Source organism: Macaca thibetana, chromosome 15, assembly GCF_024542745.1.
Source record: "Macaca thibetana thibetana isolate TM-01 chromosome 15, ASM2454274v1, whole genome shotgun sequence".
Taxonomy (NCBI): Eukaryota; Metazoa; Chordata; class Mammalia; order Primates; family Cercopithecidae; genus Macaca; species Macaca thibetana.
The window spans coordinates 39,817,999-39,843,498 of NC_065592.1; the positions used below are offsets into that span (position 1 = coordinate 39,817,999).

Sequence of the window (25,500 nt, forward strand, 5' to 3'; positions counted from 1 at the left end):
TTGATATTTCAATATAACTGGTTTCCATTGTAATTCTCTATATTGCATTTCAGCTCTTAAAAATATTTTTTTCTGAGGAGTCCAGAAGCTTACCAGATTGCCAGAAGGGCCTACAGCACAAAAATGTTAAGAAAAATCCCATCTAGATAATCATTCATTTAATCATTTAAGGTTCAGACCTAATCAGTTCTTTCTTATCTTTCTCATTCCTATTTATACATAGGAAAGTGCACCTGTGTACAAAAATATCTACCCATACATTGAGGTCCCATAATTTAGCAGTTAAAAGAATGGACTCTGGAATCAGACTTCTTGGCTTCAATCTCAGTTCTGCTACTTCTTCGACAAGTTACTTAACCTCTCTGCATCTCAATTTCCTTATTTAAAAATGAGGGTAATACGAATACCCCAAACTCTTCATATTACTTCACTGTTAAGTTAATGAGTTGCCAAACAATACAGCGGCTGGCACATAAAACATAACTTTATAAATGTTAGCTAATTTTATTACTATTATTAGTATAGATGCATGAACATGTAAATATATTTATAAACACATTTGCATGTAGGCAAGCATTTTAAAAACATTTAATGACCCTAACATTTAAGGTAGCGATTGAGGTAAGGGAAGAAGTTACCTGAAATAGTACCTCTACTTTGTCATTTATGAGGCTCACTTCCATATCTAAATACTGTGTCAGAAGATGTTAAAAACAAGTAGAGGAGGCCAGGCAAGGTGGCTCACCCCTGTAATCCCAGCACTTTGGGAGGCCGAGGTGGGCGGATCACCTGAGGTCGGGAGTTTGAGACCAGCCTGACCAACATAGAGAAACTCCATCTCTACTAAAATTACAACAAATTAGCCGGGCGTGGTGGCACATGCCTGTAATCCCAGCTACTTGGAAGGCTTAGGCAGGAGAATCGCTTGAACCAGGGAGGCGGAGGTTGTGGTGAGCCGAAATTGTGCCATTGCACTCCAGCCTGGGCAACAAGAGTGAAACTCCGACTCAAAATAAACAAATAAATAAATAAACAAGTAGAAGAAATGATTTAGAGAGATTATGCTTGCTCAGAACACGGACAGTGAAACAGAAGTTGTAGTAGAATCAGAATGGTGCTTCCTGGTCACGATACCACTGCATACAACCTCAAATATTATCAGCAGCAATGACAACATTGATCATTACACACCGTGCATATTTACTAATTATTTTGTTTAGTTTTCACAAAAACCCACAATATTAATCTTTGTTGCATTTAGTGCTCTTTCAACTTGAGACATTTCTGAAGCTATGAAAAACTTGATTATTTTAGTCTAAGCTGATGTAATAATAACAGTAATAGGATATTAACTTACTGTCTACTATGTGTCAAGTATCATGCTAGATATTTTACTGTCATTATTTCATTTAATTCTCACACAAGTGAAATATCATAATCTATAGTTTATGGATGAGGAAACTGACGCTTAAAAATTAAATGGCTGGCCGGGTGCAGTAGTTCACGCCTGTAATCCCAGCACTTTGGGAGGCTGAGGTGGGCAGATCACGAGATCAGGGGATTGAGACCATCCTGGCTAACACAGTGAAACCTCATTTCTACTAAAAATACAAAAAATTAGCCAGGCATGGTGGCGGGTGCCTGTAGTCCCAGCTACTCGGGAGGCTGAGGCAGGAGAATGGCGTGAACCCGGGAGGCGGAGGTTGCAATGAGCCCAGATGGCGCCACTGCACTCCAGCCTGGGTGACAGAGCGAGACTCCATCTCAAAAAAAAAAAAAAAAAAAAAAAAATTAAATGGCTTAGCCAAGATACTACTACTAATAAATAACAGTTAGAATTTAAAACTCAGGTTTATCTGACTCTAAAATCTATACCTTTTTCTACCACTACGACATTGGATAGTATTAAAATGAATCTACTAAATTCTATTCTCAATTACATTTCTAGTATTCATTCAAATTATTTGCGTTCGGTGTTAAGAGAAAAAGTTAAATATCTATAAATGATAACCATAGCATATAAAGATTTTACTATGTGTGTTTATGCTTTTCAGGCTCAGAAGTAAGCCCTAATACATCTGAATCTAGGAAGCGGTGAGTTATGGTAAAACATTAATCCACTGTATTAGGTTAAACACTAAGAATTGCTACTGAAATGATGTTTCATTCAGAGAAGGCCTCTTCAGTCCTCCTCCAGGACAATGGGCAGCACAGAAAGTGTTCGATTTAATTAGTTGTGTATGTAGAAAGAGACACTCATCTGTTTCCATGGAGTCAAACACATCACTGACATACTTCTCCATGGAAACAGAGAGGGGAAAACAGAAAATGCTAAAGTGAATGAATTCACTGAGCAGTTGGTGAACAAAGATGCAAGAAAAAAAATTCATCTGTAGTACTATGTCACTAGTTTAGAAAAGAGAAATAGCGTATATTTAGAGATCATCAAATATGTGATACATAAAAAGATGTTTAAAATACATTGAAATTATGACCTGGCATTCATAGGCATAGAAAAAAATTACATTGAAATTTAAGATGAAACGTTATTTTTGTACAAATATATAAATGCTGGAAAATACTCCAGAGCAAAGGTGCACAGAAAACATAATGGCACAATTCTTAAAAGATGAGGAGTGGCACCCTCAGTCAGTAATTAATAAGAAGTTCCTCAAACAAGATGATAGAAAACAGAAAAACAATTTATAAATAAGTTTATTAGCTATATACTGGCTTCACATCATGATTACTTTTTGGTTTTTAAGGGTTTTCTCTTTGGAGATTTTCAAGGCTTCAAGTTTTAATAATAACACATTAATTAATCTGTATGACTGAGTCATAAAAATGTAAGTGTTTTTAATTTATAACATACTGCACTTTTTTTCTTTGAAGGTTGTATTTTTAATTAAAGCAATAAAGAATTCATTTTACATGGTACTTTTTCTTGATACATCCTGACTTAAAATTTTTTTTTCTCATGGAATTTAGTCTCAACCTGCTCCTCAATTCAATTTCATTCAACTTAATTCATTTTTAGTCCTGGCCCTCAAGATGATTATAGACTACTTGGGGGAAAAGATACTTAAAGAATGATTATAGTATTTATTCATTCCTTCAACAAATATATTTCTTATGTGCTTACTATGTGCCAAGTACTGTGCTGGATTTTGTGGATTTAGTGATGAATTAAACAGACCCAGTCTACTTTCATGAAGGCCACTAGCTTATGGAGGAGAGAGATGTTAAAATAGTCATACACATAAATATACAGTGATAATCTGAAACAAGTTCTATGAAGAAAAACTACAGAGGGCCAAGAGGGAATACAATGAACAGATTTCATTGAGACTGGATGGTTTGAGGGCCTTTTTAAAGAAGTGACCTTAAAACTGAAACCTCAAGGATGACTAAGAGTTATTCAGACAGACAATGGGGAGAACAGCATTTCAGGCAAAAGCCCTGAGATGAAAAAGGGCTTGGCAGGTGTGAGACACTGAAAGAAGGCAAGTTTTTCTTGTAAGGGAGTGGTAAAACGTGAGGATGGACAGGTAAAGAGATACAAGTAATCTGTTACATTTTATTCCAAGTATAATGGGAACAATGAAAGAGTTTTGAGCAGGAAAATGACAAAAGTGTAATATACATACATTTTTTTAGTTCAAGTGAACATGGAACATTTAGCAAAAAGTCAAAAATGGCAACATTAAAGTGTTTAAGGGATGTATATGTAGGTGGTAAAACCACAATGTAATGATTACTATAAAAGTCAAGATAGCCTATTACCCTAGTGGGTAGAGAAGGATGCATTAGGGGCTTCTGGGGTTACTGACAATGTGCTGTTCCTTAACCTAGGTGGTTTAAGTGGGTGTTTGCTTTATGGTTATTTGTTAAATTGTACATATAAGTTGTATGCACTTCTCTATATCTATACTTCAAAATAAGAAAGTATATTTTGTTTTAATAAAAGAGTGAATTAAGGTAAATAAGTGGGGATAATGGGTACAGGTGGCCCAAGAATCTTGGTTTTGGTGACAGACAGCAATATTTGCCCCCCATTCATTCTTGCATTTTTCTTTTTAGAAATTGAGCACTGTGGGAAAAAATTTTTGCAATCTACTCTTCTGACAAAGGACTAATATCCAGAACCTACAAAGAACTCAAACAAATTTACAAGAAAAAAACAAACAACCCCATCAAAAAGTGGGCAAAGGATATGAACAGACAGTTCTCAAAAGAAGACATTCATACAGCCAACAGACACATGAAAAAATGCTCATCATCACTGGCCATCAGAGAAATGCAAATCAAAACCACAATGAGATACCACCTCACACCAGTTAGAATGGCAATCATTAAAAAGTCAGGAAACAACAGGTGCTGGAGAGGATGTAGAGAAATAGGAATACTTTTACACTGTTGGTGGGACTGTAAACTAGTTCAACCATTGTGGAAAACAGTGTGGCGATTCCTCAAGGATCTAGAACTAGAAATACCATATGACCCAGCCATCCCATTACTGGGTATATACCCAAAGGATTATAAATCATGCTGCTATAAAGACACATGCACACATATGTTTATTGCAGCACTATTCACAATAGCAAAGACTTGGAACCAACCCAAATGTCCATCAGTGACAGACTGGATTAAGAAAATGTGGCACATATACACCATGGAATACTATGCAGCCATAAAAAAGGATGAGTTCATGTCCTTTGTAGGGACATGGATGCAGCTGGAAACCACCATTCTGAACAAACTATCACAAGAACAGAAAACCAAACACCGCATGTTCTCACTCATAGGTGGGAATTGAACAATGAGATCACTTGGACACGGGAAGGGGAACATCACACACCAGGGCCTATTGTGAGGAGTGGGGGGGGGGGAGGGATGGCATTGGGAGTTATACCTGATGTAAATGACGAGTTGATGGGTGCTGACGAGTTGATGGGTGCAGCACACCAACATGGCACATGTATATATATGTAACAAACTTGCAGGTGTGCACATGTACCCTAGAACTTAAAGTATAATTAAAAAAAAAAAAAAAAATTGAGCACTGTGAGTTTTAGCTGGGCATGATACCATCCAGGGCAAGACTTTTTTTTTTTTTCAGCTTCTTTTGTTCTAGGTGTGGCTTTGTGGTCTAAGTCTAGTCTACCTCCTTAATGACAAATTGCTTTCCCTATGCTCTCTCTTTCCCCTTCCTGCTGACTGGGCTATCACTATAATGAACATATCTGCCTTTGACCCAGAAATAGAAGCATCATGTTGAGAATGGAAGAGCCAAGGACCAGCAGCATACCTGATGGTTTTGTAAAATGGAGTTATCTATCTAACCTACTCTGTCCACATAGCTGTGTACTATTACACAGCTGGGTTCAACTGCTTAGTAGTTGCCAGGAAGACAGGTTTGGTCCATCCAGAGTTGGGATTGCAATATTATGAAAATGAAATATACTTCTATCTTATTTAAGTCATGGTTGTATCAGTTTAGCCTGTGCACTAATGCAGTCATGAGAGAAAGTTGAGAATGGCAATACCTAGACGGAGTTGAAGAAACAGAGATGGGATTTTTAAATAATGGAAACAATTAAGCACATTTAAGTGTTGATGGAAAGAATTTAGCATAGAAGAAAGGTTGAAGATATAGTAGTCAGAGGGAGAAAAAAAGAAGCAATGTCCCTGAGAAGACAGGAAGGGATGGAATACACAGCAGGTGTGGAAGAACTGGCCTTTAACAGAAAGACGGATCTTTGCTCTGTTTTAGCAGTAAGATGAAGAGAGAAGATGGGTACAGATGGAGGTAGATTTGTAGATATCATGCTGAAAGACAAGGGAGTTCCTACTTAATGTCTTCATTTCCTCTAGTAAGCCTAGTGCATTAAAGAGAATGAAAGGAGGGGGAACTGGCAGTCAGAGGATTCGGTAGAGTGAGAGGTATTAAACATTCATTATGGAAAAAATGTGGTATGATAAGCAGTAAGTGCTGAGTACCTATTTGAAGTGGGTAATCATGAATTTGGGGTGCTATCAGTCTTTCAGCTGGATTTAACTGCTCTTAGCAAGATAGGTTTGGTACATCCAGAGTTGGGATTGCAACAGTCAAGTACAACAGAAGGCAAAAAAAAAAAAAAAAAAAGGTAATTTTTCCAAGAGAAGGATTTTAATAACACACATAGAATCAAGACTGAGTAGTGAGGAAGGAAAAGGCAGAAGGAAAACTGATGGTCAAAACTAGAGAAGCTAGTGGATTGGAGGTCTCAGTGAGCATGGAAAATTGTTGTTTGTCATCAGCAAGTGAGCTGAAAATAAAGGAGTTTTAGTTGAATGGTAGAATGTTTGAGTGATTTGGAGGTGGTAGAAAATGTCGAGTTCGAGTGAATGTAGATAGCTGAGGTAAAGTAAGAATAAGCAGAGGAAGAGAAATCTTCACAGAGCGTGTGATAAAATAGTTTTGTCTTTAAAGATGAGTGGAGTTTGTTTAGCACAGAAGAAGGTAACAGAGTGGCAGGTAGGGGAACAGAACATATAGAGAAAATGAGACAAAATTCATGGCTTATTGGGAAATAGAAGTAATCTTTAGCTTAGCCAGAGGTTACGGTACACCAGAAGAAGTTCCTGGAGAAACTGCAAATGTAGGGTAAAAAAGTCTGAAGGAACAGGTATGAAAGTTCAAGTAATTTGGACTTTATTTGGTAGCCCGAGTTGTCAATCATGATGTCACCAAACACTAGTGTGAATAAAGATTAGAAATAATACATTTTTATTGTATTCTCTTTGGGATTTGCAACTTGTGAATATCTGGATTTATGATAGAAAGACAGATCTTTGCTCTGTTTTAGCAGGAAGCTAAAGTTCTAGAAAATTCTTAACCATTCTTTGTTCTCTCTTCTAGAACTCTTACATTGGACCTGTCTATATATCATTTATACACGCAAATGACAGGGAAACATTGAATCAATTTTAAATCATTAAAAATTAAATTATTTTTAAACTTTAATACTTTGGGTATATATTAAATGTTAAAAGATTATCCACTGTCTCATTCTAGATCTCTGTTAACATAAAGATGAATTCGTTCCCTTCGTACTTTAGAATACCTATCTAGATTTAGTGCTAAATACATAGAAATTTCTAAAGTACTTTTCACCTAATCCTAACCCATATTTTTAAGTTTTAGGACTTAATTTCTTTCTTGTTCATGTGTTGGAAGAAAATATATATAATAACATATTTCCATTAAAATGTATGAGAACACTGCAAATTAAAACTAACATTAACAAACTTCCTCAGGACAAACAGTTGCTTTTAAAGTTTCTGTACTTAAGGGGACTGCTTACCTGCGATGAGCCTCTGTAGAGCACCCTTATCTCCGTTAACGGCAGCAGCATGGACTTGTGATGCTAATGAGGAACCAGCAAACAGCAGGTTCTCTGACTTATTCATAGTTTTCTTAGCAATTGGAGCAACCTGAAACAATGATTCAGACAATGAGCGCAGGGAGCAAACATTTCTGAAACCTGTCTCATCAGTTTCAAGTGGATATTTTATAAATATGGTTTACTAGAAATATTTGACTAGGATTAGAAAAATCTATAGTCCTGGCTGGGTGTAGTGGCACATGTCTTTAATACTAGCGGTTTGGGAGGCCAACACAGGAGGATTGCTTGAGGCCAGAAGTTTGAGACCAGCCTGGGCAAGATAGTGAGGCTGTCTATCTTAGTGAGACCTGTCTCAAAAGAAAAAAAGCTACAGTCCTAGTCCTAGAATTGGCATTAGGTGGCAAATTAGGTGATCTCTGTACAAGTTGCTCATCTGCTCATCTGTAAAATGAGAGGGTAGGTGCTCCTAGGACTCTTCTTAGGGACTATCTGAGGAAAAAAACAAAGACAATAATTAACATTAGGCACAGGGCTCAGGGTTACAGTGACACAAGCAATATGATGCCACACAATCTAAGTTAATACAAGTAATATGATGCCACATAATATTAAACATTAGAATTGATATTGGGAATAAAAGTGAGCCTGATCCACAAAAAGAGTATAACATAAACTTAATTTTGAAGTCAGAATTAGCTGGATTTAAGCACTAAATAAACTTAAAAAAAATTAATTAGGGCTGGGCATGGTGACTCATGCCTGTAATCCCAGCAGTTTGTGAGGCCAAGACAGGAGAATTTCTTGAGCCCAGGAGTTTGAGACCAGCCTGGGCAATATAGTGAGACCTCATTTCTACAAATCCCATCCTGTCCCCTTCCCTCATCACCTCTCCCCTCCCGTTCCCTCCCCTCGCCTCCCCTTTCTTCCCCTCCCCTTTCCTCCCCTCTAGTCTTTTCGAGACAGGGTCTTGTTCTGTCACCCAGGCTAGAGTGCAGTGGTGCAATGTCAGCTCATTGCACCCTCTGCCTCCAGGGCTTAAGCAATTCTCCTGCCTCAGCCTCCTCAGTAGCTGGGATTATAGGCACCTGTCACCACATCCGGCTAATTTTTGTATTTTTTAGTAGAAATGGGGTTTCACCATGTTGGCCAGGCTGGTCTCGAACTCTTGACCTCAAGTGATCCGCCCACCTTGGCATCCCAAAGTGCTGGGATTACAGGCATGAGATCACCATGCCCTGCCTACCAAAAGTTTTTAAAAATCAGCAGAGCATGGTGCACACACTGTAATCCTAGCTACTCGGGAGGCTGAGGTGGGAGTTTTGCTTGAACCTGAGAAACAGTTTGCAGTGAGCTGAGATCCCACCATTGCCCTCCAGACTGGGCGACAGGTTGAGACCCTGTCTCAGAAAAAAATTAAAAAATTAGCTAAGGCCGGGTGTGCTGGCTCATGCCTGTAATCCCAGCACTTTGGGAGGCCAAGGCGGGCAGATCACCCGAGGTCAGGAGTTTGAGACCAGCGTGGCCAACATGGCAAAACCCTGTCTCTACTAAAAATACAAAAATTAGCTGGGCGTGGTGGTGCGCGCCCGTAATCCCAGCTATTCAGGAGGCTGAGGCAGGAGAATTGCTTGGACCTCGGAGGTGGAGGCTGCAGTGAGCCGAGATCGTGCCATTGCACTCCAGCCTGGGCAACAGAGCAAGGCTCCATGTGAAAAAAAAAAAAATTAGTTAAAAAAATTTTTTTAAAGAGATGGGATCTCGCTATGTTACCTAGGCTGGAGGGCAGTGGCTATTCACAGGCGCAATCCCACTACGATCAGCATAGGAGTTTTGACCTGGACCAGTTCACTCCTTCTTAGGCATCCTGGTGGTCTTCCACTCCTGGGAGATCACCATATTGATGCCAAACTTAAAGTGGACACTCGAATGGCATAGCGCCCTACAGCCTGAAACTCCTGAGTTAAGCAATCCTCCCTCCTCAGCCACCTGAATAGCTGGGACTTCAGGCATGTGCCATCACACCTGGCTGAGTACTAAATTAAAAGGTACCTAGTTCTTTCCCTCATTCCCACAAAAAGTGAAATTTTTATTTGTTCTCTCCTTGGTCCACCAGGAAAATATACCTAGATTGAGGTCTTAACCATAAGATCTTGCTTGGAACATCGTATCACTAAGATGAACCACATTTCAATAAGGACAATTTTGTTCTGACTGGTAGTCTCATGGAGCTTGTAAGAACCTTTTAAAAACATATGACAGGAGTTTGAGAAACCAGCCTGACCAATATGGTGAAACCCCGTGCCTACTGAAAATACAAAAATTAGCTGGGCTGTGGTGGCACACACCTGTAATCCTAGCTACTCAGGAGGCTGAAATGGGAGAATTGCTTGAACCTGGGAGGTGGATGGAGGTTGCAGTGAGCCAAGATCGTGCCAGTGCACTCCAGCCTGGGTGACAGACAGACACACTGTCTCAAAAAAAAAAAAAAAAAAGTACCTGCTGCATAGGAAGATAGTGAGATCCCTATCACAGGAGTGTTTAAGAAAGCAGAGACTGGACTATGACAGAAATGCAGCAAGAATTCAAATATCTGATAGGAAACAGGAATAGTTGCATCAGTGATCTTAAACATCCTTCCTAAACCACTAAAGCTGCTTTATCAAAGTTCCAAAGTTGAATGCCTACAAGGACCAGAGAGGTAACAACTGTTAGAAACGTAGGCAGTCAGAATCACGGTAAACTCGAGCACATGTACTTATCTAAAGGGAGCAGCTGTTAACCAGCTCCAGTTAATTGCTGCCACGAGGGTATGCAAGTGCTTTTCTGATTTCACCAAAAAGCAGGTCACGCCAATCGCTGTTACTCCTGAGGATCTGGGAGTTTTCTAAGATAAATTTATAATGGATGAGCTGGTATTTGTCCTGTCTTTGACAAGGATTATTGGTTCAAGTTCTGCCCTTGAGAGAACATATTAATACTTTCTTAATTATGGTAAAGGACAGCTCTCTCTGTCTTTATTTTGCTGACGATTTGAGTTAAGGTACTGGCAGAAAATACGAAGGAAGAGAGTGTTGTGAGACACCTCAGTCATGTATGAGTGTAACAGTCATGTCAGAAGAACTACTGTCATATCCAGGATTACATTAAGGGTACTTGAGAGAAGCTACAAAATAGAGGTGGAGGTGAAAACATGGGAGGGGAGTAACCGTACTTGGGTTCTAGGCCCAGTTATATTTATAATCAGCAGTGTGTCCCCAGGCTACATCAGCTTTCTGGGTTTCTGTAAAATGCAAAAAATAATAAGGGTGGACCACGTTCACATTTGTTCATTCAACAAGCTGAGTGACAACTATGTGCTAGGCACTGTTCTAAACTCTAAGACCTGTCATTTTCCATTCTAAGTGATCAGAGTTTTAGGCACATCAGAACCACAAAAAAATTTCTTTACATCCTTTGAAAAACACACTAAAAATGTGATCTCTGTTTTTTTATGTGTGTGTGTGTGTGTGTGTGTATATATATACATATACACTTTTTACTTCATAATTCTTAGCACGGTAACAGGTATATAACAGGTACTCAGTAGATGTTTGTTGGATGAAAGGTCACAGGCTGAGTGCTAAGTCCAAAAAGTGAGCAGGATCAAAGTTTAATTTCTTGAATAATGAGTTCATACTTATGAGTCTCTGCTCTTTTAAAATTTCCCATTTCAACACTCTTTGGACTCTGTCAGGGGCATGGACAAGAGATAGGAGTACTAGTCTAGGAGTCAGGCAACCTTGGTAAGAGTATTAGTTCTGCCACTGTCTATATTTTGTCACCCTGAGAAAGCCATTATCTAGGTTTTTTTTTTTTTCTTAAGAAAAAATGTATTTTTTGCTCCTTTAAAAAAAATAAATCATTTTTTATAGATAAAAATCAAAACCACTCTGTTAAAGTGCTATAAAATGCAAAAGTGTCATCAACCTTGCCTAATTATACAAGCCCGTGTAATAAAGGCTCTAATTGTAACCGTACAAAACTAGAGGTACTGCAGTCACACTCATAGGAACAGTAATTTTGATTAGGACTAAAGGGTTGGTTGGTCGGGAAGTTCTCAGAGATGGTGACATTTAAGATAGCATTCCAGAGAGAGAACGCGGAAAGGCCATTCCAGGCAGCAAGAAAGGTGGAGCAAAGGCGGGAGTGGGGAGAACCACAAAAGCACAGTGTGCCTCCTGGGTACTAAGAAGAGATCGCGTGGGCTCCTGGACCTCAGGTGTTTGCAGAAGAATCGCAGAGCTACCTGGGGCCAGGTTAAGATCCTCGACTGCTTTGCTAAGGAATTTCGTAATTATACTGGAGGAGCGATCCACGCCTCAGCAGCAATCACTCACGCAGTTTTCCAGTTTACGACGTGCTATCCCATCCCTTACCACACCTATTCCTTACAGGAGCCCTCAGAGACAATTAGGGATAAGTCATTGACTCATTCAACTGAGGCCCCGAGTGGTGGCTCTGACTTTAATAATGCAGGAATTAGAGCAGAAAGAAGAGGTAGCGGGCGAGGAGGCCAATGATGGAGGCTCAGGCCACAGCCTAGGCCAGGAAGGCCGTGAGTCTGCAGCAAAGGCCAAGGCGGTGCAGACCGATCGATCCGAGCCTCCCCAGCCAGGCCCCCTCCTACTCACCCTCGCCTCCTCCAGGACTGACGTCCCGGGGACGGCTCCAGGAGGTGCGACCCGGACCGGGCCGCCCCTCCTGCCAGGCCGGGACACTACACCCAGCCAGGTCAGACCCCACGGCGCTGAAGCTAGCAGAGCCCCTCAGAAGGCCGCCCGAGGCTTTCGGCCGCACACCCTTCTGGGAATTGTAGTTCCCATCCTCTGAAGCACTGCGTACACCCGCCCTCAGCCCTTCTATCCCACAGGCCCCAGCGCGTAGAGGACTCGGTGGACCTGGGCCGAGAGCCCAATGGGAAAGGAAGTTCTAGATGACCAACGGCGTGCGGGGTGAGGCTAGTGCAGGACTACATTTCCCGGAGTGCACCGAGGTGGGCAGGACCCGGAAGTGAGGGTTGAGAGGCCTCTCTGGAAGTTGTCCCGGGTGTTCGCCGCTGGAGCCCGGGTCGAGAGGACGAGGTGCGGCTGTTTGGAGAATCCACCGCTGCCGCCGGCTCCGGGAGCCCAGCCCTTTACTAACCCAACCCAACCCAGCCCAGTCCCAGCCGCCAGCGCCTGTCCCTGCCGCGGAGCCCAGCGTTACCATGCATCCAGCCGTCTTCCTATCCTTACCCGACCTCAGATGCTCCCTTCTGCTCCTGGTGAGTGAGGGAATGACAGACCCATCGACAGACTCACGAACGGCCTCCCGCCCTCGCCCGGAGAGAACACTGCTACCCCTGCCCCTGCTTTCCCGTTTTTTCCTCCAGTGTTTTGGAGTGCACCCTCCCCCGCTGCCTTCACTCTCGCCATCCGTCTGTCGGCTTCCAGGCACGGGGTCCCCGAGGCCTGAGAAACCAGGGTCGGGGGAGAACGGGAGAATTAGCCCTGAGGGAGTGATACGTGGGAGGGTCGCGGCGTAGGAGCTTCCCCTTCTCCCCAAAGTCTGGGGTTTTCAGTTTCGACGGCTAGTGGACCTGGTGGTAGCTTGAATCGGAAAAGACCAAGCATAGACCTAGCATTCCTTCCCACCCTCTCCATTTGGGAAGAGTGTGAGATCGACAGGTGCTAGGGTTGTGTGAATCTCACTCTATCTAGATCCCTGAAGCGGTGCCCAGGTTGGCAGAACCCTCTGTTGTGGCTTGATGCGATTGGTTGGGAACCCGGAACTGGAGACTGCTTTGGATTCCACTGGGAGAATAGAGTTTGAAGGGTGGAAGGTATGGTTACCTGACAGTCTGAGCGCAAGGTCTCCCTCAAATCTTGTTGCAATGTATTTCCCCATCGAAGCAGATTTCTTCTTCATTGTGCCTTATTTGAATATGCATTAATTCCTAACTGCCTAACCTGCTCAGCATCATCCCATCTTAAAAGAATCTTTCCCTAGTCCCTCTTGCTCCAGAGTGCGTCTTGAGTGTGCAGGCTAAGTGATCCAGGCTTCAGGTCAAATTGAGACAAAAGTGAAGAACTAGACACATATGGCAAAATGACTTACGTTTAATTGGGCTGTTATTATAATGTAATATTTGAAAATACCTTAATTGTAGTGGATTTTTAGAAATTCAGATTTAAACACTAAACTACTTTCTTTACAATTTAAGAAGCAATTTAGTGACTCATATTAAGTCACATAGCTAGTTACAGGCAAAGCTGGGATTAGAAACAGGTCTCTTGACTTGCAGTGCTTATTCCGCCATATCCCATTAAATGTTTAATATTTGTGTTTGAAATAGTTCTTTCTTTTCTTTTGTCACTTGCACCTTTTCAGAAAAAGCACTGTAAAAAACTAAATGGAATGTCAAAGTACTTTTGAGAACAAAAAGTTGTATATAAACATTGTAATATTAAATGATAGAGTGTCTTATTGCCACTTCTTACAAGTATACAATAGTAAATGACTTCTGTATCGAGGAAAATATTCTGTATAGTGCTATTTCTTGGTGATTTCATTATACACTGTAATACATTTTTCCTTCTAGAAGTGTTAGAATAATACCATTATGAGAGACCACTCTCTCCTTAAGACTGGACACTTATCTTTTTCTTATCCACTAACTTAAGTTGTGAATTGTGTGCACTTTTAGGGTATCAGAAAAAAAGGGCAAAATCTTAAGACATTGGAAAGGAAAGTTGAGACACTGAGCAGGCAAACTATATCAGATGCACTTTCCTCAAGTGGTATGTTTGGTTGTAAAGCTAAGTTATGAAGAAGAAATAATTTATTTTGGAATAACTCATGCTTTTTATAGAAAAACCTAATCTTGTTAAATGTGAGTTTTTTCCCAAATAGAATCTAGATTTAACTAAAATCTAAGCATTTTGTATAATTATCTTTCTAAGCAAATGTAAAGACATGAAAATCTGGAAAATATGTTAGAGAATACCTGCAGATATGAAAAGGCTGAAAAATAAAGCCCCAGAAAAGGTTTAATAAACTAGAATTACAGGTCAAACTAGATTTAATTGGAATACAGTGTTTACCTAGTTTTAATACTCATATGCTAGTTAGCAAATATTTGTAAAACATCCATCCTGTCTAATCACAACTTTGAGTTGCTTACTTAATTGGTAATTCTCTCCTACTGATGGAAACTGCTTACTCAGTATTCTCGCTGTCTAATAATTTGTCCTCTTTGTTCCCCTGTGTACTTTTTTCCTACTCCTCCAACTTTCTCTCTCAGACCTCAAGTTTATTCCTTCTCACATACAGATGTAGAAAAGCCAAGTTCCTGTTTAGCTGAGGTCATCATTTTTCCCTTAAATAGCCTCCTCTAAAAAGCTATGCCTTCTCTTACTGTGATAATTTTCTTCAGGCACTTTGTACCTCAACCCTAGAGAACCAGACCTGTTCAAATTTAGTGGTGTTCATATAAGATAACTGCCTAAACATAATCCCAAACTTTTGGAGGCAAGCAGCTATCTTTTCCCTAGTCTCAAAGCATTTTGGAATATATCACTGTGCCACAAAACCTTTCTGGATGGGTAACTAAACACAAAAGCTCAATGTGATAACTTTTTTTCCTGAGCTTATATATATATAAAATATATATATATATTTTTTATTTGCATATATAGAGATTTTTATTTACATATATTTCAATCGATAGATTTAATTAGCTCTTTTCTGCTTATCTTCCTATCTAAGGTGGGTTTATTCAGGGTTTTCCCCTGGGAAAATGATCAGCAAGGGGGATAGAAATGTTACCTGTTCTTCCTGTATTGGTTGTGTACAAGTTTTGAAAAGGCGAGATAAGAGAAATAAGACTAAATTGGAAAGAAGTTGTCTCATGCACCCTAAGTAACCTCTTCTGTAGTTCAGATTTGTAGCACTCCAGTCCATTTGTTTTATTGAAGATGTGTTCTCGTTAATCTCTTGATAAGTATGTTTATAGTTCATAATTGTTACTAGTCGTAATTGTCCCGCACGTGAACACCTAAGGGTTTTGCCATTGTTGTTCTTGGTTTGTTCAATATGTATAGGAAGCCAAGAAAAGTTTACTTAGTTTAGGAAGCTATGTAAATTAGAGAGCTAAGTAAACATGTATTTAATCGTTACAAGTACCTTAAAAATAAGCACAGTAGAATTCAGAGATGTCAATTTTATCCTTTAGTGTTAATAATATATGCAGATTCCAGTCTTCAGGAAGAGTACTTTTGTAGGCATGCAGTTTGATTGGTAACTAGGTGAGTTTTATTTATTTTGTTGATTTAACTTGCCCTAGATCAATAGTTTACAAAGCCTGGCTGCTCATTAGAATCATCTGTGGCTGTTTTAATGAAATGATATCGGTGCCCTATACTAGGTAGTTATATCTGCGAGCCCCAGAAATTAGTTAAAAAAAAATTTCCCAGGTGACATACTAAAGTATGTCCCTCAAAAAGGTAAGAATTAAATAAAAACCACAATACCATTGTCACATCTGGAAAAATAGAAATTCCTTCATATCATCAAATATCTGGTCAGTGTTTGGGTTTTCCTGATTGTTTCCCTTTTTTTTAAAAAAAAAAAAACAAAAAACAACATTGTTCAAAGCAAGGGCTATATAAAGTCTATCTATTCCAATTGGTTCATATGTTGTTTATAAAACTTTTTAAACCCATAGGTTCTCTCTTCATCTCATTGTTTTCCTTGTAATTTGTTTAGGAAACTGATCCTCTGTCCTGTAGCATTTGCCACATTCTGGATATTGCTGATTACATCCTTGTGGTGGGGTTTTATGTTTCTCTGTTCCTTGTGTTTCCTGTACATTTGTAATTCAATTTATGTGGTCTTAACCACCAGCTGCATATATATTGCTAGGTTCATTTGTTTCATTTATCTTTCAATTTTTAGTTTTAAAAAATTTACCTTTTATTTTATAATTATATACAATCTCTTCCAAAGCTAAATCTATAAAGCTAACTATATTTGGATAAGTCTAATTTGTCTCTTTTACTGTCTTATCTCCCCCTCCTAATTAAAGAACCCTTTTTTTTTTTTTCCTCGAGGCAGAGTCTAGCTCTGTCACCCAGGCTGGAGTGCAGTGGACTGATCACAGCTCACTGCAGCCCCAACCTCTGAGGCTGAAGCAATCCTCTCACCTCAGCCTCCTGAGTAGCTGGAACTCTGGGACTACAGGTGTGTGCTACCACACCTGGCTATTTTTTTTTAGTTTTTGTAGAGACGAGGGTCTCACTATATTGTCCAGGTTGGTCTTGAACTCCTGGCTCAACTGATCCGCCTCCCTTCCAAAGTGCTGGGATTATAGGAATGAGCCACTGTGCCAGACCTAGGAAAATTTAAAAAAAAAAAATTTTTTTGAGTTAGAGTCTCACTCTGTTGCCCAGGCTGCAGTACAATGGCGCCATCTTGACTCATTGCAACCTCCGCCTCCTGGGTTCAAGTGATTCTCCTGCCTCAGCCTCCCCAGTAGCTGGGATTACAGGCACCCGCCACTGTGCCTGGCTAATTTTTATATTTTTAGTAGAGATGGGGTTTCACCATGTTGGCCAGGCTGGTCTCAAACTCCTGATCTGAGATAATCCACGTTGGCCTCCCAAAGTGCTGGGATTATGGGCATGAGCCACCACGCCCGGCCTGGAAAACTTTTTAAAAAACGTTTTCAAGTTTATGTTCCTTTCTTCTTCTTTTTTTTTTTGTTTCAAATGTGCAAGCTATTTGTATTTATTTTGGTATATATTTGTTTCTCCCTCCACCTGGATTAAATTGTAGCATATTAGTCACACTTTTCCCCCACCTTTTTTTTAACTTAAAATTTTATTCTGGAGGTGGGGATAGAAATTTTGCCTGTTTCTTTTTAACTGCTTGTGCTTCACTGGATAGATACCAATTCACTGTTGTTACCATTCTTTTGCTATTACAAATAGCTCTGCAAACAATAGCTTATGCTTACATAATTCTGATAATGTATCTTTGAGATAGATTTCTGTACTTGAAGTTGCTAGGGCAAAAGGTAAATGTATATGTAGCTTTGTAGGTATTGCTATATATTTGAAATTACTCTCCCTATAGGGGTTGGGCCATTTTATGACCTCACCAACAATGTAATAGTTTCCCTGTAGCCTTGGTTAAAAAAGTATAATGTCAAATTATTGGATATTTGTCAGTCTGATGGGTGAGAAATGGTATCTCAATGTATTTTAATTTGCCTGTCTTTAATACGAGTGTGATAAAGCTTCTTATGTGTAAAAGTCATTTGCATTTCTTTTTGTGTGAACTGTCTTCCTGTCTAGCCTGGTTTTCTGTAGAATTGTTGGTCTTCTATTTCTAGACTATACAGACACAGACAAACACAGAGTTCTTTTTTTTCCCCCCTAGACAGGGTCTTGCAGTGTAGCCCAGGCTGGAGTGCAGTGGCCTGATCTTGGCTCACTGTAGCCTCAACCTCCCAGGTCACGTGATGCTCCCACCTTAGCCTCCCAAGTAGCTGGGACTACAGGCACAAGCTACCACACCCAGTTAATCTTTGTATTTTTAGTAGAGATGGGGTTTTGCCTTGTTGCCCAGGCTGGTCTTGAACTCCTGGGCTCAAGTGATCCACCCGCTTTGGCCTCCCAAAGTTCTGGTATTATAGGCCTGACCCACTGTGCCCAGCCCACACAGAGTTCTTAACGCTTTATATCCTTAGTTGATTCTGTGATGATGCTCATAGGGTTGAGAAGCACTGGAATATACAGCCATATGTCTGATAGGTTAAAATTTGTAAAACTCTTGGAGATGTTTAATTGCTTAGTTATTGAAAAGTTTTTCTAAACTGTATACTGTGATTTTTAATAGCATTATACTGGCTTAACCTTTAAATACACTATCGCTTACTTCATTATTTGTTAAGACATTTTGGTTACTGGTTATTTCCAGTTTTTCAGTTATTAAAAAATGTACAAAAGGCATGCATACAATGATGTTCACTGCAAATGTCCAGATACATCCTCAGGATACTTTTCTAGAATTATATTTTTTGGGTTATATGGTATATCTTATATTTAGAATTTCTGATATGTTGTACTAAATTGCCCCACTGAAAATTTGTACCAACGTGTATTCCTACTAACAGGGTGTGACTATGCCCACTTCCTCACACTCTTATCAATAGTGGGTGTTTTTGTAATCTGTGCTAATTTAGTAGACCAAAAATGGCATCGCAATTTAAATGTACATATCTTTGATTACAACCAAAGTTGAATTTTTTTCATATTTATTGATAATTTGTTTTTTGTGTGTGCATGTTTGTATTATGTGTTCTTGTTATGTGTCTTCTTTTCAAAAAATTACTTACTCTTCTTCCAGTAATTCAGAATAAATGTACTCACAAGATAGAGTTTATGAACAGTGGAAGGCATTACTCTTTTGAGTCTCCACTCAAAAGGCAGGGTAATTCAAAAGTAGATGTCATGGCATCTATATGAATTCCAACTCTTCCATTTACTTACCCATCATAACCTTGGTTAAATTACTTATTTTTCTTGTCTATAGGGTAAGCACATGGATTTGATGATTTAGTGATTCTTTGTGTAGTCTATCTTATTTTCAAGATACACTACAAAAGCGTATTCCTTTAGCTCCTACTGATTATAGACTTATTTGATTGGATAGTTCCTTTAAAAATCTGCTAGCTTGTCAGCATGTTGCAAGTGTGTACGAGGCATGCTTAGCATGCTTTTGTCACAGCTTTTCTAATATTGACTGTTGGCTGTACTCTGTTTCTTCTAACCAAGGGAGTGGTTAAAAACAGTTTGACTTTTTGCAAGATTTATTGATTTTTAGCCTAACTGATTCCATAGAGAGGAACTCATCTATGGCCCAGGCTGCAGGAACTTAATCTGTATCTTTATTATTTTTCTTTTCTGCCTATCATTTGAAAGTCTATTTGCAATCTGCTATGGAGAAGAGAAAGATCATTGAGATGCATATCATGCCTTCAAGAAATTAGTAATTCAGATGAGGAGAGAAGATATATATGTAAATAATTAGAATACCAAAAGGAAAGTAATGGATGCCAAAGGTGTTTGTAGAAGTGGGTTATAGATCCTGCTACTCAGAAGTGTGGTTGTGAGCCCAGGCATCAGCATCATATGAGACCTTTTACATCACCTTACCTCAGAACTACTGAATCAGAACCTTCTCTTTAAGAGCTTATACCCAGATGATTCATATGCACATAAAAGTTTGAGAAGTACTGCCATGGATGTTTGGCAGAAACAAATTATTTCTCAATGGAGGAATCAGAGTAGTCTTGGAAAAAGATGAATTTGAATATTGACTTGAATAGTTAAATGGATCAGCTTATTTTCAGTCCTGAATGGAATGAAGAAAAAGGGCTGTGCCTCTCAATAATGTAGTAAACCTTTTCTATCCATTGAATACCTTTTTTTTTTTTTTTTTTTATTTTGTTTTGTTTTTAACAAGTCTTGTTGTCTGGTTGGCTGACGTGGCCAAATGTCAGAATTGGCCCTAAAGAAGCTGGCAAACCCTTTGGCCAACTTCATTAAAACAGTTTATCAACTTAGCAAAAATAAAAATCATGATCTTTAGTGGATTCTAACTAGCATTCAGATTAGTCCATTCAAGAGCGGAGAGGAATACAAATGCCACTTTGGAGAAGTCCCTTCTATAATGCTGTGGGTCTTGGTTCTGTCCTTGTAAATATTGAAATCAAATTCTAACTGCTTTGGGAGTCCTTGGTGATGTTGTGGTCACCGCATTCATCTCTGCAATTCCTACAAACCTGAGATTTCATCATTATGTAGAACTTTGAGCATTATATTGGATTCTAATTTTAAGTCACCTGAATTTGTAGACATGAACATTACTAATATAGTAGAGAAAAGCAACGAAAAAGCAGAAGAAAACCATCTCAGAAAAACATTGTAGTAGTATATGAGCTAAAGAAAACCGTAGGCTGAATAGTAGAATGCCAATACTTTCTACATTTCTTCCTTATTATAGTCTGGTAGTGGGACCTTTGGTGAATGGATTTAAGAGATTTTAGAAAAAGGTTGTTAGGTCTTGCTTGACATTCTTCAGGGAAAAATAAATTTTAAAAAATTAAGAAAGAAAAGAGGTCATTAGGAATATAGATTATGAATGCATCTACAAAATAAAATGTTAGAGTTAAAATTTCTTGTCCTATAAACAAGATGCACTCATATTTACAAGCCTGCTCTTTAGCTGTTTTCTTGTATTTTTTTTTGAAACAGCGTCTCACTCTGACGCCCGGGCTGGAGTGCAGTGGCGTGGTCTCGGCTCACTGCAGCCTCCGCCTCCCGGGTTCTAATGATTCTCCTGCCTCAGCCTCCCAGCTAGCTGGGATTATAGGCGCCTGCCTCCATGCCCGGCTAATTTTTGTATTTTTAGCAGAGACAGGGTTTCACCATGTTGGCCCAGCTGGTCTCGAACTCCTGACCTCAGTTGATCCACCTACCTCAGCCTCCCAAAGTGTTAGGATTACAGGTATGACCCACTTCGCCAGGCCTGTTTTGTTGTATTTGAAGTTTTAAATAATGTAGGGGGAAATGCCAGCTTTTAAAAATTACCAACACATCACTGAAGTCTATCTCTTTGCTTACAGAACAGCTGCAAGTATAAGATACGTATTGTCATTGGTGTTACTTGAGAGAAGAAACCTTCACATTTTCAGTTCCTTTGACTTATTACTGGAGTTCTGGCCCAAGTACAGTAAAATGTCAGCCAGTGATAAGCTTACACTTCTGTAATGATTTCACCTCTGAAAGGCTGAGAATAAAGAAGAGCTACTTTTTTTTTTTTTTTTTTTTTTTTTGCTAGTCAAAATGATTTCTTAGAAAACAGCTACTCAAATGGACTCATTCCTCAAACTTTTTAAATAGCAGGAATTTTTACTATAGGAATGGATATTATTTCCTTACAGGAAGTCTTGTAGTGTGCTAACAACAAAAGTATTACAATGTCATAAAATACTTAGTTCTTTGTTCGTTTAACCTTTGAATGAAATGAACAGTTTCAGAGACCCTAATTTTGCTTTAGAGTTGCAGTATTCCCATCTTATCCACAGGAGATAATGTTCCAAGATGCTCAGGGTCTGCTTGAAATTGTGGATTATACTGAACCCTATATATAATATGTTTTTTCTTATTCATACATGCTTATGATAAAGTTTCCTTTATAAATTAGGCACAGTAAGAGATCAACAATAGTAACTCATAATAAAATATACTGTTCACAGTTTCTTTATGGAAGATTTATTCTTAATCTAGATCTTAGCCACCTCAGCATATGATTTATTTTCTTTCCATATAAAGTCAAGAGCTTTCATCTTTTCACTTAAGGAAGCACTTTATGGCTTCTCTTTGGCATATCTTTTTTTTTTTTTTTTTTGAGACGGAGTCTCACTCTGTCGCCCAGGCTGGAGTGCAGTGGTATGATATTGGTTCATTGCAACCTCTGCCTCCTGGGTTCAAGCGATTCTTCGGCCTCAGCCTCCCGAGTAGCTGAGATTACAGGCGCCCACCACTATACCCAGCTAAGTTTTGTATTGTTAGTAGAGTTGGGGTTTTGCCATGCTGGTTCAGTGGGTCTCGAACTCCTGACCTAAGATGATCCACCTGCGTCTGCCCCCCAAAGTGCTGGGATTACAGGCATGAGCCACTGTGCCTGGCCTCTCTTTGGCCTATCTTAATTGCCAACATCACTACTCTTGCGCTTTGGAGCCATTATTAAGTAAAGTAAGGGTTTCTTGAACACAAGTATCGTGATTCCAATACTACTACAGTAGATAAGGGGCAGGTTGTGTCTGCAGTGGGGATATGCTGGACAAAAGGATGATTCACATCCCACCTAATTTGAAGCAAGATGGTGTGAGATTTCATCACACTACTTAGAACTGCATGCAATTTAAAACTTATAAAGTGTTTATTTCTGGAATTTTCCATTTAATGTTTTCAGATCATGATTGGATAAAGGGGACTAATATAAAGACTGTGCTACAGTTTTAAAGCATGTGTTCTTATTTGTTCAGAAATCATCCCGTTTGTTTATTTGTACCTATACTCTGGTTTTAGGATATCTTCTGGAAGAGTCGAAGCATTTGTTTCCCTTAATGATCACTTGAATGTATATAGACTAAAGAGAAAACTTTTAGAAGAACGTTTAGTTTAGGGATCAGGGATTTGGGCCCAAATCTTGGATCTGCTACTCACCACCCTTGTTTCTTCTTAACATCTCTATTTTCCTATTAACCTCCGAGGAATAATACTGGTATTATGTTAGACTCCTGAGTGGTGATGGTATTCCATGCTACTATTATGATTTTATGAAACAAAAGTGGTGAAAGGTATCACCTTTTCTCATTCTTAGATCTCAGTTTCTTGTCCAATGCCTTATTACAGAGTAAGTGTTTAATAACAATTTAAGTACTGTGGGAAAAGAAAAGATAGGGCTTACCTGAGGAGGATGAGGAGTGTATTAGGGGAGTTGTAGTTTGTAAGCATCACTGGACAGGTGAGCCTTGAAGCAAGTGAGGGAGTTAGTCATTTGAATTTTCTGGGGGAAGAACCTTCCAGGCAGGGCCATTAGTCAGTGCAAAGCACCTAATGTGGGAGTGTCCCAGGCATATTCAAGAAATAGCAAGGAGAGCAGTGTGGTTGTCATATAGTGAATAAGATACAGCATATTAGAAAATGAAGTCGGCCGGGTGCGGTGGCTCACGCCTGTAATCCCAGCACTTTGGGAGGCCCAAGCTGGTGGATCACGAGGTCAGGAGATCGAGACCATCCTGGCTAACACGGTGAAACCCCATCTCTACTAAAAATACAAAAAGTTAGCTGGGCGTGGTGGCAGGCACCTGTAGTCCCAGCTACTTGGGAGGCCGAGGCAGGAGAATGGTGTGAACCCTGGAGGGGGAGCTTGCAGTGAACCAAGACCGTGCCAGTGCACTCCAGCCTGGGTGACAGAGTGAGGCTCCATCTCAAAAAGAAAATGAAGTCATTTAGCAAAAACATATTTTGCAAAACTGTACTTACCCTTACTATGTATGTTGTTTACTGATAATTGTTTTTCTATTTTGTGCTTTATTTTATTTTTTAAAAATTGCTGATCTCACTCAGTAGGGAAGAACTTCCTAACTGGGTGGCTGACCCCGCCTTGCCACATTTGCCTCTGTTGGGAGTAACCTTGATTGTTTTGATTCCCTTTGTGTTACAGAAGGGGTCCCAACTTGCATTGTGAAAAATACTGTTGTAGTAACTTAAAATGTTAAACCAAAAGATTTCCTGACATATTTTTTGATTCCCGAAAGTGATAACACTTTCATGGTACAGAAAAGCATAATGAAGAAAAAAATGCATACACTAACCACTGATAACATTTTAGCATATTTCCTTTCAGTTTTGTTCTGTGCATATGTGTATGGATTTTTAATAGTAATGTGTATATTTTTAACAATGTAAGATTGGACTCTTTTTGTTTAATCCTGGTGTAGAGTGGTAGACTACTGGTTCATAGAAATATAGAAAGAAAAGATACCCACATGCGTAGATGTATTCTACCACTTGGAAATAACTCCTAGCTTGACCACGTAACTTCAAAAAGTTGTTTAACCTTTCCGAGTTTCCATTTTCTTACATATCAGATAGAGATAAAGACCTCTCCTCCTTAGTTCTGGGATAACTAATGAGACTGAATGTGTTTGTAGTGCATTTTAAGAACCTAAACTCTTCTGGGTTTTGCCACATAATAGGTGCTCAATAAATGTTAAGATGAGGGACTGAGTGAATGAATGAATGATTAAATAGACATCCTTGTTTTGAAACTTTCAAGTTGTCTGTCCAATGGTATTAAAATTGTGTGCACTGATGCAGTGAGTTCATATGACCAGCTTCTGGCCCCTGTGGTTTGTGGTCTTCTTATCCTAATAATTACATTGTCATTATGCCAACAAAAACACTTAAAAATGTGACTATTAAGTGAATAAGTTATCAGCTTAGCTCTGTTTTATAACTGTATTTTAATTAGTATTATACATAAATTTTTTATATTATTTTGAAAAAAGCTTATGGACGGAGCTGTGTTTTGTTGTATAGTCTATTGGTTTTAGAATTAAAGGAGATCAGGGTTTGAATCCTGTTCTGCCATTAATTTGGACACGTCACTTAGCTTATTTGAATCTTATTCATTTAATAAATATTTTCCCTTTTACTGTATACCAGAGACTGCAAAGTTTTTTTTTTCATTTATAAAATAGGGATAATGTAATTCCTATTTCATGTTCAGAGTTGCTGTGATGATTTAAAGAGATAATATACATGTTTGTAAACTGTAAACAGAAGATACTGTTAGATTAAAATATTCGTGAATGCTCCAAACATTTGTTTGTTATGTGGATTCTTTCCCCAGAAGGTTAGGTGTGCAATTTATTTCCCTTTCAGGGAGAGTTGATCAATTATGGAAGTAGTTCTATGGTCTGGATTTCTAGGGTAACTGAGAGTACTAGAAGGTAGAGTGACTTCGAAGCTAAAAAGACCTGCTTCATTCCTAGCTCCCTCTATTTTTAGCTGTTGTGATAGTAGGCAAATTTCTTTATCTTTGTGAGTATCAATTTTTTCTAAAAGTGGGAATAATTATTCTGCAAGATTGTGAGATTAAGATACAATGTATGTGAAAGACATTGTATGATGTCTGGCATGTAGGAGATGCTTGTTTCTAAGGTAATAGTAGAAAAGGAAATGTTGTTAAGTGAATGGTGTTGTTGTGAAATGGAGAAAGCACCTTAGAAGAGGATAGTGCTTGTGCTGACATCCTTCTGTGATTATGTTATCTTTTGACCCTCTGAAATGAGTAAATGGGGGAGGCTTTTAATTTTAAAAGTCAAGTCTAGATATTAGTGGTTTCTTAGAGTATTTGTTAACTTGTCTCTTTCCTTTGGTAAGTTATAACATAGCCTTATCAAAATAGTGACAAATATGATTGATAGAAATAAAAAATCTAACTTGATATGCAT

General features: G+C 39.0%; 2 protein-coding genes across 10 annotated transcripts in view; one reads left to right on the forward strand and one right to left on the reverse strand.

The window, feature by feature from the left end:
• Positions 1 to 25,500, reverse strand: part of INVS (inversin) — a 321,952-nt gene that overhangs the window by 226,133 nt on the left and 70,319 nt on the right. For 5 of the 9 annotated variants that reach the window (XM_050761486.1, XM_050761485.1, XM_050761491.1 and 2 more), the window contains exons 1-2: positions 12,059 to 12,226; positions 7,347 to 7,476 (exon numbers count right to left, since the gene is read on the reverse strand). In XM_050761486.1, the coding sequence (XP_050617443.1) occupies positions 7,347 to 7,452 (106 nt within the window). In that variant the 5' untranslated portion in view covers positions 7,453 to 7,476; positions 12,059 to 12,226. Of the gene's footprint in view, positions 1 to 7,346; positions 8,255 to 12,058; positions 12,235 to 25,500 lie in introns of those variants that run through there. The other 4 variants (XM_050761480.1, XM_050761482.1, XM_050761483.1 and 1 more) reach the window with 4 other exon arrangements.
• The window catches only part of ERP44 (endoplasmic reticulum protein 44), a 115,551-nt gene continuing 102,478 nt past the window's right edge, over positions 12,428 to 25,500 (forward strand). Inside the window, exon 1 of the mRNA XM_050761505.1 lies at positions 12,428 to 12,690. Within this exon, the coding sequence (XP_050617462.1) occupies positions 12,634 to 12,690 (57 nt within the window). The 5' untranslated portion in view covers positions 12,428 to 12,633. The remainder of the gene's footprint in view (positions 12,691 to 25,500) is intronic.